This window comes from Lissotriton vulgaris, chromosome 7, assembly GCF_964263255.1.
Source record: "Lissotriton vulgaris chromosome 7, aLisVul1.2, whole genome shotgun sequence".
Lineage (NCBI taxonomy): Eukaryota > Metazoa > Chordata > Amphibia > Caudata > Salamandridae > Lissotriton > Lissotriton vulgaris.
In genome coordinates, this window is record NC_141695.1 from 1324182571 (window position 1) to 1324199733 (window position 17163).

The 17163-nt window shown below is 43.7% G+C and overlaps 1 protein-coding gene across 1 annotated transcript in view; it reads left to right on the forward strand.

Annotated features, from left to right (window-relative positions):
* Window positions 1-5357, forward strand: part of LOC147703605 (serine protease 33-like) — a 145155-nt gene extending 139798 nt beyond the window's left edge. Inside the window, exon 6 of the mRNA XM_086931941.1 lies at window positions 3308-5357. Within this exon, the coding sequence (XP_086788067.1) occupies window positions 3308-3580 (273 nt within the window). The 3' untranslated portion in view covers window positions 3581-5357. The remainder of the gene's footprint in view (window positions 1-3307) is intronic.
* The last annotated feature ends 11806 nt before the right edge of the window (window positions 5358-17163 follow it).

Below are 17163 nucleotides of genomic sequence, written 5' to 3' on the forward strand. Positions count from 1 at the left end.
TATTCTGCCTTTCACTTTCTTTTTTTCCCCCTTCAGAGACGTTTTAAGGCATGAGCAAAGGGGGCAATTACTCGGGCCCCCCTTCTAAAGAAGCCCCTTGGGAAAGTGAACTTTACCACTATATCTCTGTCCCTATCTGCTGCCTATTTCTAGATAAAAACATTTCTTTTCTCTGCCTTACTCTAGTTGCATCTCTCTTTGCCTTTAATCGCCTAAGGGATTTTGGGGTCCTGGGCAGGGCACATTTATTTTTAATTTTATAAACACTTTGAATTATTTTAAAATTATTGGTAGTTAGAATTTCATCTTTATTTGGGCCAGGCATATTTCAACAGTTTTGAGTGACCTACTTCTGCAAGGTGCTTGGCATCTGCGGGATTGAGTTAGCATAAAATGGGTATTTAAATTCTAAATTATTTCCAACAAGGGCCCTCAAAATATATTTTGCCCATGTATCTGATGCAAAGTGCCTAACAAAAAAAATGCATGTGTCCTTGTGTACTGCCACTGGTGCTCATATAAAGTGCGCTGATACATGACATTTTTTGGTCAAGTTGGCGCTATATAAAACTCTGAAAAAAAGACTGATTAGGAAAAAATACGTTCCAGCTCCTAAAAATGAGTGCTCGTGGGCCACGCTTGCAAGCAGTGGCTCAAATTAAGCAGTGATAGATGCAACCGGACAGTACTTGCATCTGTCCTGAACATGGTTCTGGGGCATACAGTAGGCAAATGCAAAAAGAACAATTGATGGTAGAATGCAGAACAATGTCATACATTCACCCCAGTACAGATATCTGGGCCTAAATCCATCATTATGTTGCTCCCCATGAATTTCCAGTTTGAACCCAGCCATATGCAAATCAGTCTTGACCCTGCGCCCAATGGGAACAGTCCAGCCCGAAATGCCAGCCCAGGTCCTCCCTGAACTGGAGAGAAGCATCCTAGGACCAGTTTCAGGGTTTCACCCCTCATCAGCCAGGATAGCCTGACTCCAGTGGCATGGAGAGCACAGGACCAACGTCTGGGCAAACCCGTCCCACTCGGGCTGACAAATGCAGAAAGAGCAATTGATGGACAGAATGCAGAACAATGTCACACATTCACCCCAGTACAGAGATCTGGGCCTAAATCCATCATTTTTTTGCATATGCGTGATTAAGGCAGTAGGCGTTCTAGCGGATGGGCAGGGAGAGGAAGCAGAATGCATGCGGCAGGAAGGACCGGGACTCTGCTTGGTAAGTTGGGCTAGGGCCCGGGGGTAGGTGGGAGTAGGTTTTAGGGATGGGGCTGGATTTAGGGCTCAGGCTGGGATTGGGGTAGTTTTTAGGGCAGGGGCCACGTTTTATGGCTCAGGGCAGAGGGTGAAGGGGCAGTTTTCAGGGCTGGGGCCCGTATTTATTGCTCATGGCGGTGGTACTGGGGGCTGTAGTTTTTTTGGGCTAGGGGGCCAGGTTTTAGCGTTTAGGTTAGGGGTTTAGTGTAGGTAATAGGGCTTGGGTGGGTAGATTACAACGCAGGAGGGTCGAATTTTAAGGCTCAGGGCAAAGTGGTAAAGACGCGGTTGTTGTAAAGACCATGAGATTTAGGCATACATGGTGTCATACAACCCTTTCAGCTTGGCCAAATGGAGTCAACAGACTGCTTTTCCGACTAAATCTAACTGACACTGCTTTGTCACCCGAAAACAACTTGGACAAACAGCAGGGAACCTGATGAACATTTTCCAGTTCTATTCAGTCAGCATAAAGCCACTTACTGGTGTAGTTGCTTACTCATTAGGACACAGTGGGAGGGTCACTATGCTTTTGTATCACATTCTGGGGGGCAGAAGCTAAGATGAGGGTGTGAATTTTTTTCACCACCTTAGCTAAGCTCTACCTCGGACATGTGTATTGTATTCAGTGAGCTGTTGCCTCTTCCTGCACATAATCTGTGTGTAAGAAAACAGCCTGCTGCTAAGATTAATATATTCTTCAGCCCTTACACAGGGGCAATGCTTTATCCAAATGTCTCTGCTTATTGGCAAAGTTTACTTGTAAATCGCAACCAAGAGCATGGAAGACCATGTCCTGGGTCAGAGAAACGGAGGCTGTCAATGGCAGCTTTTACCCATCCTTTCTGCTGCTCACTTCTGAATTCTTCATACTGATTTTCTGTCTCTAACTGGAACCCCTAGACTCTTCTCCAACCAGCACCCTACATTTTTCTCTAGCGTTGCCCTCTTTATCACTCAGTCACTTTATAATCTTTCTCACCACACTCCTCTATCGGCCCCCTATTCCAACTCTGTATGCCTTTTAATACTGGACTTTCCCTCAAGGTCCCAGTTCTAGTGCCATGTGCCAAAAGATCTACTCTCTAGATCAATCTTCACCCCAGATCTTGTGTTTAAACCGGTCTGCTCTCAATTCTTCTTTGAATCCACCTCTCTCAAGATCTAAGGTTACTGGATGACTCCAAGTCACCTGCAGCACCATTTTCCAGTATTGATTTTTCTTTTATGTCGTTGATTATCCAGAATTTAATTGGTTTATTTCAAGAGAACAAGGACCTCCCTTCCCGGAATCTCTATCATATTTTAAATGAAATCCTATGGATAGAACATAAGGTTTCTGATGAAATGTGTTCCTTGGGAAAATTGTCAAAATTCGATCTCTAACCACGTTTCAAAACACTCTTTCCCTCCTAAACCCATCTTTACTTTACTCTAAATTGGTTTTCCCTATAGATCTCTTTCCTTTCCTCACCTGTTTCCCAGCCTTCTTTCTGAACCATGGATGCATAATGCGGTTCCAAGACATCTGTGTGCATGCTTAATGTTAGGATAGCCTTATATGATGCATCTATATAACGAATCGAAATCGAAATCATTCATATAGTCAATAGTTTTCCTACATATAACAAACGTGCAATGAATTTAGGTTATTGGACCTATATAGGCACACCAGCTCTAGAACCAGTTGTATTACAGAATGATTGCAAAATGCAAACATACCATGGTCAGAATTTTGACACTTAGAATGCCGCGAAGGTAAGTATATATTGGTTTGCAGATAGATTTACTAATCTCAACTTCACATCTGCATATTTTGAGGATAGATCCATCTTCATGGCACATAGATGTGGAGTTAAGTACAGTATATCTGATCTTCTGATTATACTTTTGTTTGTTGCCATTTATAACAAAATATTTTGATGGTAAACCCCAGACCAATCTGGCTCTACTGTTTTTTAGGCCTGCAGAGTTTTTTTTTTAAATCTGTGAATTGGGGACACTTAGTGCATTGTTTGTCTTCTTTTCCAGGGAGACTCCGGAGGGCCCTTGGCCTGTAAATCTGATTCCGACGGTGCCTGGTACCTGGCCGGCGTTGTGAGCTGGGGGGATAAATGTGCTGTAAGGAATCGCCCCGGGGTGTACACCAGGGTTTCCGCTTACAATACTTGGATTCAGCAAAATGTTCCTGAAGTAAAATTTGTGGAGGCACATTTTTCCTCAAATGCTGGCCACATCAGAGGTTGGATCTGTCCACTTTTGCCACTGCTACTGCTGTTGACCTTCCTTCTGGGGCACCTTTAGTAGCGGTCAAGTCATGGCTCATCTCCATTGTGGAACTCCTCTGGGATCTGACTAGACACCCCACTTCTTCCAGTGCAGAAACTTCGACTAACGATTGATGCTACAGCTGTTGAGGAGCTTCCCTGTACACATCAACGTGAACAATAAATTTCCAACACTACCTAGTACTTACTACTAACCTTGATATTTCATGCCTCACTGTCTACTATCTCCGCTGACAGAATCATGGAACATTTTAAATTTACGTCCATCACACAAGATTGTTGTAAGAGATTTTAATCTGAATACACTGATATCCCATAACCCTCACTTTTCCTTGGTAGAACATAGTTACAACTAGGACGATGACCTAATATTGCGTCGTTGCCCGCAGCCACAATCTGTATTGTGCTTTTTATGCCACTTTGGTTGTATAACAAGGGGAGGGCATCTAAAGGCTGGAAGAGCAGATGTGCTATAATGGGATTCAAGCATCTCACATAATGAGAGAATAAACTATTAATCCAAATGTAAAGATACAAGTGAGTATTGCAATGTTGGGAAACAAGCGGGTATACCAGAAAAGGCTGCATCAATCCATTGTCTTGCATGAAGCTCTTGAAAGTCCATGGTTTTAATCGTGTGTACAGACAGCCTTGGCGGACACATGGCTTTCCAGCTTCAGAGGTTGATGGTCAGTCTCCTCATATCAGGGGCTACAATAATACCTGTTATCTCCATTCTACTTCTTTAGTATTCCATGAGTGTGTGGGCATTGGCGGCTGATTAGCCTTTCGCCAAGAAGAACTGACGTTTTATTGTTGTACTATAATATGAATAAAACATATTTGGTGTACTGAAAGAACCATGTCTGAAAAGTTTTAACTAATTTTCACAAATAAGTAGATCTGTCAATCACCAAAACTCATTGAGTGAACAGGGCATTAAGGAAACTATGAATGCAGAAGCCTTAAATATGAAGGAGGAACTCCATAAAAATTAGCTAAGGCTTGCTGCTACCACCACACACTTGGCCTTCTGAGACCTTAAACACTAAAGCAGGCGAGCTGGCAGGGAACCGAAAGGGAATAGAAAAGAGAGCATCCCTTTCCATGGGAGAAAGAATGGAGGACTGAAATATCATACACAACAGCCGGTAAATTCTGAACCGTGCAACACACAGCTGGAGGACAGAGATGGAACTATGAATTTATCCACTAACAATGGTACCCAAGGGCCTTCCTGAGTGAAGTGAATAAGGATTTAAAGCACTACATGAAAAAAGCAGTTCTTAAAATAGGTGGTCAGATCTCGTTCAGGAGGCTACTGGGCCCCAGCCATGGTGGTTGAGGTAGTTTTCCACTGGTGCCCTGTGGTTAGCGGCGGATGGTGACATTGGAAAGTGATGGGGCGTAAAAATTGTTTTTGACTTGCACGGAGCTGGTGAATGTGATAGAATTGAAGCTCACCGTCGCTATACTGTAGCACAGCAGGGTGCTATCGGCCCCTAGGTCTGTCAAGAAAAATGGCCTTTCCCCTGGACCAGTTTGGTAGTAAAAAAAGACACTCGCAGTTGGGGTGGAGAAAGCGCCTCACACAGCTGGGGCTAATGCCACTGCATCTGCTGCGCTAATCACAACGATTCCCCCGTGGATGGGGACAGCAGCGTGGATAGTTCTTTGCGTGGACCAGCACACATCTTGCAGCAAGGAAGAAGGGAGGATCTAATGTATAGCTGATGCTTACATTATATCGAGGAGAGAAGCTGCTACTGCAATCTCCGTCAAGCAGCATTTTAGGCAGGTTCATACGAACCACGTTGTGTCTATTTCACCGCTGTTACTAAAAGAGATCCGAACTCTGGGAGTCGGTTATTTTACCCCAATTTAAAATAAATGGGGATTTGTTTTTCGACTTCATTTTTGCAGTGCTTTTTGGCGTACCTATTTCAGGAAGTGATCATGCTCAGCTGTTACTTGATTTCAGCCAAACCTTTGAAGAGACTTGCCATGCAGCAGTGTCTTGATGTGAGGCTTGTTGCTTTCATGTTGGTTCCTTTGCATAAAACATCCTTGCAACTGGTTTTTGCACTGAGTCCTTCTGTTGTGTGTGCAGCATTCCTGCTGCTAACGGAAACCACGAGTTGCTGGTTACAGCGTCATTACCCTCAGCCTGTACCGTCAGTTTTCTCCAGTTTTCGCCCCTGCCATCCTCATCATGTGTATTTCGATTCCTGGCACTTTGTATGCCAGGCGCCCTATTTGCTCCTAATCTGGCCTGTGACTTTGAAATGTTCCAGAGCACCACTTTTGTTACCTGCCCAGACCTACAGAGGCCAGGGGGCAGATGTATCATTACCATCATTTGCGATTCCCAAATAGCGATTTTTTAGAAATCGCTATTTGGGAATTGCAAATTGGGATGTATGTAGAAATTCGCTATTTTTTTAGCGAGTTCTTAAAATTCCTTAATTGCGGTTAGCAAATTGCTAATCGCAATTAAGGACTAATTTCCCATTCATTTCTATTGGCCAGGAGGCCCGTAGGAATGAATGGGAAGTAATTCTCATTTTGCGATTCGCAATTTGCTAATCGCAAATTGAGAATAATTTCAAGGGTGCAGGGGTGTCCAAAGGACACCCTTTTGCACCACTGAAATATGCATGGGTGCACATGTGGCAAACATACATGCCCTAAGGGTATGTATGTGCGTCACATGGCACTTTGAAAAATGCAAAAATGTGCATTTTTCAAGAAATTTGCAACTTACCACCAACTATGAAGTTGGTGGTAATTTGCGATTCCTTAAGGGCATTTTGCAAATTTTTTTTGCTACATACATTGCATTTAAGGAATCGCTAAATTTGCATTTCCTTAAATGCAACTGCAAAATAAGGAATCGCATATTTTGCGATTCCTTATTTTGCACCAGATTTTGCTTCATACATTCCATTTAGCAAATTCGCATTCGCAAAGGCCGAAATTCTGCAAATTTCGGCCTTTGCGAATGCGAATTTACTTGATTCATCTGGCCCCAGAACATTTGTAGATGGGGTTCCCGTTCTTTCAGCAGCTGTGTTATAGCACTGAAATAGCACTACCTTTTCTTTTCCACATCACACCTGTTTCAAACAAGCACTGTTAAATGCATTAGGTTTTGCCTATGTGATTAATAATACAGTTTTTTTTTGGTTGTAATTCTAGTTTGGGGAGTAGTTTTGCAATGCATGTTACTGAAACTTTGAAAACGTGTTATGACTGGTTTAATGAGACAGGCAAAATGTGCAGTAACAGCATTTTTCATACTATTATGCATTTGCCACATAATCCATCATCAGATGTAACCCTGGGCGGATTTCGCGGAGTTTAACTATGCGGAGCTACGCAAAGTGCAAAAAAACCTCAGTCACACTACGATGTGCAAGCATACACAACCACTCGCAATGAGAGACTTGACCCCCCCTGCATTGAGAAATCTCGCCGGGAGATTTATTTTCCACACTTGCGCTCTCCAACTTGATGTTGGCTACCGCAAATGAGAAAAAATCTCGCCTGGAGGTGGATTTTCTTGCTCGCGCTCGCCAACTTGACGTTGGTGAACACGAGCGAGGAAAAAAACTCCACTACGCTGCGCGAAGCGAAGCTTTTCAGAATTACGCAAGCTCTGCTTACCGCGGAGTGCAGGAAACTCCGCAAACTCTGCGAGCGGAGTTTACCGCTCAGGGTTCATCAGATGCATAATCTGAAGATTAAAAAAAAAAATACTTTTCTGGCCCATACGGTTCAAAAGTTATAAAAATGCAGGGACGCGCAGTGGAATGACCTTTGCAAATGTTGACTGGTCCCCTTTCTGTTGTTTATTGCCATATTTGGGTGTTGAACCGGTACTAATGAGCTGCGACCTATGCCCAGACAGTGCTAACAAGTGCTGGAGGTCAGCCCAAGTTTAGAGATGAATACCTCCCCCAGCAGGCACATGCATCCTTGCTACACCTCTCCATGCTGCGCTTAAAGCGTCCTCTGTCAGACGGCCGAAGAAAGCAAGGCTCGGAGTAAGTGAGTATTGGATTGGATGTGGCGTAGTGGCCAGAGCTTCCAATTTTGGAGTTGAGGAGTCTCTTCTACGTATCAACATCCTGTAATTTTGGGCAAATTACATATTCTCCCCATGCCTACTAAAAATTGTATTTGTCATTGTGTAATGTAACTGGTGCTTAAATAAAGTGCTTCAATACCTTCAAGTCAACTCACTGTCTACAAAAATGAGAGTACAACATGCCAATAGGCGCATTCGCAACCATGCAACCTCTAGTAAATGTAAGCGCTAGTCTTTAATGTATGTATGATCTTGCTCCTTATAAATGTTATAATGCACGCTTCAAATGTATGCTAGAAAGCAAATAAATCAAATGTGCGGTTTCCTAACCAATTTATGCAGCTTGCCAGCATGCTTTAAACCACTCTATTTTACTTGAAAGGAATCCCAGCCCTAAACGCGTATAAAAGCATAGATATTACTTGCACATTTCCCAAAACGGTGCCCAGTAAAGGCCCATGCCACGTGTTTTTGGTTTTGTTGTATTCACATTTTTTTATATAGCGTGAACGCCAGCCGAAGGTAAAGGAGCGCTTTTACATGAGCCCCAGTTACGTCAAACAACACACATTTTTAATTGTTGGCACAGTGAAACTAAATAATTTGACCAAAAATACTGGATGATAAGCCTGGGCTGAGAACTTTAAGTTGGTTTAAGAGTTTTAAAGTTGTCGACTTTGGACGTGCATCCATGCAACCCTTATGTAATCTAGGCAGTAGCTTTTAGTATATGTGTGATCCTGCTGTGCCATTTCTAAAACATTTGCATTTCCTCTTGTTTAAAATGTTAACTGATGCTAGTAGGTTAACCTTTAAAACAGATATGTATGCGCACAGAAAATAAATTAAGCATACATTTGTCAACTCCAAGTGCAAAAGGCACACATAGATGAATTTTAAAGATGAAAATGCCAAAGGCTTGCAAAGATTAATTTTAAAGTCTACGGTGCCAACATGCTAACAAATATGTGTTGGCAGAGTAATTGAATGGAAGGCCTAAATAAATGTGTGCTTACTCAAAAACCTAATATGTAAATAATTGCTATAAAAGTAACAAGCAAGTTTTAAATGCGTACAGTCTGAGAAAGTTAACTAAATGTTGGACTAAGTAATAAAACTGTAAGATAGATAACAAGGGTAGCTAGTGAAATTTAAGTAGGATGTGTGGCACGGTCGAGCTTTGTTGCATAAAACAGCATATTTTATTGGTGATCGGCCTACCCCCACGACCTCCCTCCACACCATGACCCCCCCGCCACGACTGCTCCCCCCCCACCACCCATGAACCGTGCCTGCCACTACTGGAATACTGTCTCTGCTGGTAGATCCGAGATAGTTTGTATTCACCACATGCTCTGCTGACAAAGACCACATGTTTAAGAAAGACAAGGGAACCCAGAAGGTATGCCATAGGGACCTTGGGCAGTATCATGTTTCAAAAAACAGTGGTCCCTACTCGTGGACATAATGGTATACTAAACTGATAATCACACACCTGATAAGTGTTATGTCTTTTGTCCAGCCGGACAAGGAATTTATTTAACAATTCTCCTAATAAAACAGAATGAGTACATTAATAACAAGTAGAACCAAAAAAACCCCATATGCAATATGACATTTAAAATATTGTGAAATGCAATGGTGTGGTTATAACAATCTTTGTCTGTAACACTGACTACAAGTACACAGACATATTTTTGCTTTGCTCCTTTTATCATTCTGTTCGTTGTTTTGTCTGAATGTTGTGGGTCACGACTGTGCCCACTTGGTATTAATGTACTCATTCTGTTTTATTAAGAGAATTGTTAAATAAATTCCTTGTCCGGCTGGACAAAAGACATAACACTTATCAGGTGTGTGATTATCAGTTTAGTATACCATTGTGACAAAGACCACATGGCATCACTCTGAGCAGTGGCGTAACGAAACTTGAGGGGGCCCCCTGCAAAGCACATGGAGGGGGGCACCCCACCGGCGACCAGGCCCACCACTGACAGTGTATCATCTCGACATCTCAGTCCAGCAATTCCTCAGGTTAAACTCAAAAGTGGTAGAAGTACTGCGTTTATCACAGATAGGTATATATATATATATATATATATACATTGTTCCTCGTAGAATGCTCTGAGGCATTTGATAAAGGCAGCTCTAAGTTTTGGGATGGTGAATGGCCAAACAATTGGAATGTCATTCAGGAATATCTAATACATGACAGAGACATATGTGAGAAATGAGAGCACAGAAAACATTATATCAGCCAAACTTAAAGCCACATTAAATACTTTAGCATGTCACTGATGACGTAAAATAAGATTTAGTATGACAATGATCAACTAAAGTAGATAAACAAGTTAAAGCGGTAAGCGAATTAAGGAAATATTGCCTATTACAGGGATCATGAAGTTCATCAATATATACAGACTCCGTTAGAGCCCGATGTGAGATTAGACAACCACAAGTAGAAATAGTGAAATATAGATATAGTTTGGGAAGGCTTTCATTTTGCTTGTAGATTGATCTATTAATTTAATATTATCTGCGGGCCAATTTCCTTCAGGTGTATGACCGGCATGAGATGGAGAGTGGGGGAAGTATGTACTGCCCAACACTACGGATTACTTTTATTGCCGGCCGGGTCCCAGCCGCCCCACCATGATGCCCTCCCTGATTCCAAATTATGAGATTACCACCGCCACCCACTGAGACTCCAGGGTCCTTAGGGGTGGGACAAGGTGGGTGATCCCTCATGGTCAAGGGCCTACGCTGACCAAGATCTTAACAGAGCAAATCCAGGACTGCATTCAAAAGCGAAACCCACTGAGGAAACTTGTAGGACCGAGGCGACTGCACACATTTTTAATATAGCTCGTACATGCCATGAAAGATGCCGCAAGACACTTAACATCTGCATGCCCTTTGTGAAAAGAGGGAAGCGTAATGCAACAGGGGACATTTAAATCCCACAAACCCACATGCCACTCGAATAGAGAGGGCTGGCAATAGAAGCTTAATGGGGAATGACCCAATACTATTTCTTTGGTAATTCCAAGGAACTGCTGTTAAAACCACACACTTGCAGATATAATTGCCCTGGCAAAAATCATTAATGGATATGGGTGAGCAACAGCCAGCGAGAGCAACATGGCCGCATTATGAGGATGCTCAAAATTAAACAGGCATGGGTGGGAGCAGTTTTAATCACAATGTCATTGCTGTGCCAATATCTCACACTTTTGTGTGACCATTTTCAAGTCAAATGCTACACATTTGTCTTTTGTATTTTTATTCACCCCTTAGCCATCCACAAGTGGTAACCCATCCAACTACACCACCCAAATTATCCACCACCCGCACACTTATCCAATCCCATCTATTCATCCATCCAAACCCTTTATCCATAAAACTAGCAAAACCCATCCATCTATTCGCCCACCCAGCCATTCAGCCAGCCTAACACAATTACTCAACCGTTCATCCAGCCCTACCCACCAATCCAAACTCTCGCATTGTAACAGACCATCTGTCCATACCATCCATTCATTCACATATCTACCCACCCATCTCTCTAGAGTCAAGCTGTGAGCGAAGGATAAGCCTTCAGCAGGCAAAATAGGAAACTGGGAGATTTTCAGAGCAGCCTATTTTTATTCCACTCCATGCCTGATTCCTCCACTACACACTCCCTGCCTCTTAGGTCACAGCTGGGATTTTTTAAATCCCGATTCCTGCTTTTATCACTGCTGCTGTCGTATCCTTCTCTTCCTGCTTCTTTCTCAGTAGTTGTCTGCCTTTCTCTCTATTGCACTGGGTCAATCTTTGGAAATGAAAAATAATTCTGGATGCCCAAATATTGAACGCCCAAGTCTACAACATGCATCCACCAGCACAAATTAAGCATGTTTGCCTGAGAAACTACTGACTCTGTCCCGACCCTCACAAGCTTTCAGAGACACTGATTTTTTCAGAAAATGTCCCAGTTTTGAGACAGGCAAGCCTGCTGCTGATCTCTGCTTATTCTTAGGCCTTGGAATTACTTCTTTGGACTCTACACCCGCCCCCGTGTCCTGTGATGCAGGTGGAGAGGCCTCTCACTACTCCACACCAATACTGGATGAAGGGGTGACAAAATGAACACCGCACTCCTCATAATGCGCAAGCCCTACTAGAACTAGTGAATTTTATGGGGTTACAGGTTCTACACATATCATTTCATAGCAATAACATCTATCTAACTTAAGATCTTTGTAGATAATGATTATTTTATAATACATTTTTATATGAGTAAACAATTACAACTTCCAAGAAAGTTTTTTCAGTAATGTTTTAATTACTTGGGTCATTTTTCAATGTAGCCACAAGTTTTGGGCCAGTCTTTGCCCAAGGTTTTTTGCACTCAGAGTCCACAAGGCCATTGTCGAAGGATACAATCTTCAGGCACACCCTGCACCCAATTCCCTAGCTCCCTATCGATATGGGTATAGACTCCCCTCCTAATGATGTCCCACTGTCCAGAGACCATACTAAATGCAGCCTTTGGTCACCTTCTACACTCACTCCCAAATTCCCCTCAGAGGTTGTGGCCATGGTATCTGGCCAGCCCTTGTGCAGTGTGGCATTTATCCACACCCTAAACTAACTTTGACTGCCACTAGACCCCCATAGAGCATGACCTTCAGCCCTGCCCACCACACTCTAGGCATCATCCACCTCTAGCAAATAAATGTAACAAAAATTGTTTTCATGAGTTATTCATTGGAGTTAATGGTAATATGCAATGTCACCATTGATGTCCTCTCCAAACTAAAATCTGATGCCTTCAGTATAGTTTGGTCTTGCTGAAACCAATATGCCAAATAAGGGTTTGAGACAACTCAAATGTATAACAAATGGTAAGGCACACAAGATTATCGTCAAATGGCCAAGTTGAAAATAATGCCTTCTTCACCAGTCAGTCAGAACAGCAGAAAAAGTGGGCAACATTGCATCTGAAAACAAATAATTCTAAAAAAAAACTCTGAAATTTCTAATTTTATAACCTTGTTATATTTCAATCATAACTTTTCAGGATCGAGTAGAGTACATGATGAGAGCACGCAATGGAACTGACAGAAGGCATAAAACTGAGCAGACTCTTACAAGCTACAGAATAGGCAAATTACAAAAGTTATACATTTAGAGCATAAACTGAGAAGGGGCAGAAGTGGGAAATGGCTGTCGATAGGGGCAGGAAATCAGGAGTGGCTATAGCTATTACAAGGGGCAGTGAGGTCAGAGGCATTGGCATCTTACAATAATAAATGGGCAGGGTAGATCTCCCTAGGAGCAACCCTGAGTGCAATTAAGCACCCAGAACACTCTTCAACTGCACAAGGGGTTTGGAATTGGCCATGGGGGATTTTAGGGACCTCCCCCATTCACTATATTGAAATAAAAGGCGATACCATGGTTTTCTTCATTACAGGGCAAAAATCCCAGACTTTGTGATTTTATAACTAGTTTGCTAACTTTGTGTTTATATGTTTGAGATCTACAAATGTACAAACTAATTTCAGTTGCAAAAATCTCTTAACAATATCCATTTGATCTAAGACGTCCAAAAATAACACTATGAAGAACACATTGACTTTGATGTCACGCTTTCACAATCAAAACACGTCATAAATAATACTGCTTTTCCTGACGGTTTTGTGGTGGGGACTAGGGTGATGGTTAATTTATACTCCTGTATTTTCACCCTGTTTTTTAGTAAAAACTATTTCTAGCAAATGGTTTTTTACCACAAATGCATGGGTTTTGATTTATTTTATAGCAAAGTGTTTGTTAAATCTGATATTGATGACACAGCTAGATAGACTATAACTTAAAAAATATACTTTCACAAAAACTTAAAATGTAGTTTTGGAAAAGCGCTGCTCAGTTGAAGATTTTTGCAGGGCAAAAAGGGTCCTGCACATATCAGTTGACTATAAACACCTTGAAATCTACACAAGTAAGTTTCCACCTGCGTACGTTTTTGTATTTTTGCAACTCACAAATTTCACCTTTGTTATGTCAGTTAATCTACAGCACCGGACAGTGCCAAAAGACTAAGGGCCATATGTAGGTAAACTATGAATACCGATTCCTTAATATCGAATATTGCCGATTCGGTATTAAGGAATCGGAAAATGCGGTGTACGTAAAAAATCGGTAAAAGTTACCGATTCGCTAAAATTCGGTAAAATTCGGAAGGAATCGGTAAAAAATAAAAAACGAAACAGCAATACTGAATCGGAATTACCGAATCCATTACTGAATCAGTAAATAACGATTCGGTAACTCAAAAATTCGTAATTTGATGATTCAGCCAATCCTGTGTCATCCAATTACCTCCCAAACAGGAAATGGCCACACCCAGGCAGCTGCACTGAACCTGGAGCTGACTGTGAGGCAGGCAGGTGAGCTGAGGATCCAGGAGCTACATAGCCTCACAGCTACAAAAAAAACTAAAAAACTTTTGAAATGGCAAGCCAGGAGGGAGAGAAGGAGGCAACTGAAAGGAAAAGGAAGATAAAGTTCAGCGAGAAGGAGCTGGAGGTGCTAATTGAGGATGTGAGTCAGGACCATGACAAGCTTTTTGGGAAGCAGTCCCTCCATGTGCCGAAGAGACAGATCTGGAGTGAGATACAGAGCAAGATTAATGCAAACGGTGTCACCCAGCGTTCCATTGAGGACATCAAGAAGAGGTGATACAACCTCAGGAAGATGGTGAAGGCAAGGATGGCTGAGAGGCAGAGGTAGGCTGGCAAAACTGGCGGAGGGAAGAACAAAGCACCTGCACCAACACCACTGGAACTGATGGTAGAGTCCACCATCCAGCCGGAGAGTGTGAGTGGCGTGGGAGACGCAGACAGCTCTGCCATAGCTGCAAGTAAACAAGGTAAGATGCATGCCCAGCATGCTGTGCTACCCCTCCCCAACCCCAATCCCCATAGTGGCATAGGGGCTCCCACTCCACTTCATGTCTTACTCATTACCTGCTATGCATTGTGGCAGATGTAGTCATAGGGAACTGATGTATAGGACAGTCAGCCTAGAAAAAACAATAGCATGTGAAATTAATTGGCAAGCTCAGGACAGTCACTGTGATCTTTAGGCATGATGTTTAATGCAATGCAAATGCAGCCAGAGAAGTGAGTACATCTACATTCTGTCATTACAGGCGAGACATCTCGCAGCGCTGCAGAGGGGAGCAGAACAAAGACAGCCAGGCCAGAGGGGAGGCAACATGATGAGGAGAGTTTGCCTGCAGTGCAATCAAGCTCCGCACAACAACCACCACCACCAACTACTCCTTCACAGACATCACCACAGCGCCAGGGAACGCCGCCATCTCCTCATACTCAATCACCACTGCAACAATCACCACCACCACCACCACCACAGTCAGGCAGGAGGCATGCCATGGCCACCCTCCAGCAGATGGAGGAGTCGGAGGAGGAGGGCACAGGGGACCAACAGTCTCCAGTCCATGAGGAGGGCAACATAGTGAGGGCTGGTTCTCCATCTGAGGGCGGCCACACTTCATCAAGACGCCGCAGGGCAAGGCCAGCCAGTCCTCAAGTCTCCGAACATGAAGAAAGTGTATTTACTGGACTGGAAGGCAACATGCTCAAGGTCCAGCGCCTGCAATGGAGGGAGATGCGAACATTGAACAGAGATGTGGCCCACATGAACAAACACATGTACAGGATTGAAAAGGGCATTAGTTCAATGGGCGACAACATGTCTGAGGGAATGAGGGAAATTGCAACCTCAGTGGACAAACTCTGCAGCCAGTTGGAGCAGGACCGTCTTTGTAGGCGCAGGGAGAGGCAGAGACTCCAGGCCTATACCAAGGCAGTGAACTGGCTGGCCAGTGCTACCTCCCTAATGTGTCGAAGGTCTATCGCCATGCAGGAGGAGATGGCGCATTGTAGCAGGGACGTGGCCAGGGGCATGATCTCAATGACCCCTGCATTGGAACTGCTGCAGAATGTGAAGGCGGCCACAATGGAAGGGGGGGACAGTGAGGAGGCTACCAGCCGTGGTAGCATTATGCCCTCTCCCACCGAGGGCAGGAGGCGCAGCGAATGCCACAGCGCTGCCCAGGAACATTTTGAAACTACAGACAGTGTGGCCAGGGAAAGTAGCCATGCAGCGCATGGGCGCAGAAAATAGGTCCTACTGCTATTTGGCAATCATTAGATGGGTGATGTAACCCATATCTTCATGGACACTGCTTTCAATCCTGGTGGTGTGCTGAGTAAACACCATTACACAAAAACTGTTACTGGCTCTGTCTCGTTACTCACTCAGAAATAGTTGGACGTTATCTCTGCCCGTCTGTGTCTCCCATCCTGTTTTACTGCAACACCAGCTGCGCAAGGCTCTGGCTGGGGATTGTCCTCGCCCTCGTCCTCAGAGTCAGTTAGTTCCACTGCTGTTCCTTTTTTTGTGGCTAGATTATGGAGCATTGCACATGTTGCAATTATTTTGCAGCATTTGATGGGGCAGTACTGACGTGCACCTCCACTTTTGTGGAGGCAACGGAATCTGCTTTTAAACAGTCCAAAGGTGCACTCCACCACGTTGCGTGTGCTCTTATGTGCCACATTGTATCTTCTCTCCCTTGGTGTGGTTGGGTTGAGGTATGGTGTGAGTAGGTAGGAACGGAGGGCATATGTGCTGTCACCTAAATGCAAATAAAAGTGCCATTAATTTGTGTCACCAATAGGTTGAGCCAAGGAATACATCAGGGTGTGTCACATTGATTTACCTAGTAGGTATCCTTGTCCGAATTCACCAGCAGCCAGACATGTATGAATACCACTGTTCCTGAATATGTACGAGTCGTGGGTACTCCCTGGGAATTTTGCCACAATGTCAGTTATGATGAATTTTGCAGCACATATCACCTGCACATTTATGGAGTGAGTGGATTTGCGGTTGCAATAAATGTATTCTGTTGCTGCAGGTGGGCAGATTGGTATGTGGGTCCCATCGACGCAGCCAATGACGTGTGGGAACTGCGCCGTTTGGTAGAAATCCAGCTTGGTCTTCTGCAGCTCCGCCTGTGTACTGGGGAAGGTTATGTAATGATGCATTCGGTCCATCATGGCGTCTAGGAAGGTGTTGAAAAATCTGGATAGGCAGCTCTGTGACACACCACCTACTGCGGCTATCACACCCTGGTAACTTCCTAAGGCCAGGAGGTGCAGGCAACAGAGAACCTGTACATGGGTGGGTATTGCGTGCGCCCTTGGTGTCTGATGCTCAAGATATGGTTTCAGGTCCCGTAAGAGGTCAAGGATGGTGTGTGGGTGCAGACTGTACCTCTCATGGATTTCTGGTTCAGTCAATTGGAACAATGTGATGCGCAGTCTGTACACCCGCTCTTCCCGGCTCCAAATCCTCACTCCTGCTGCTCTCAAACGTAGCCGCCTTGCTATGAGGTAGAGGCCCGCCATTGTGTTCACACTGTTGCACTT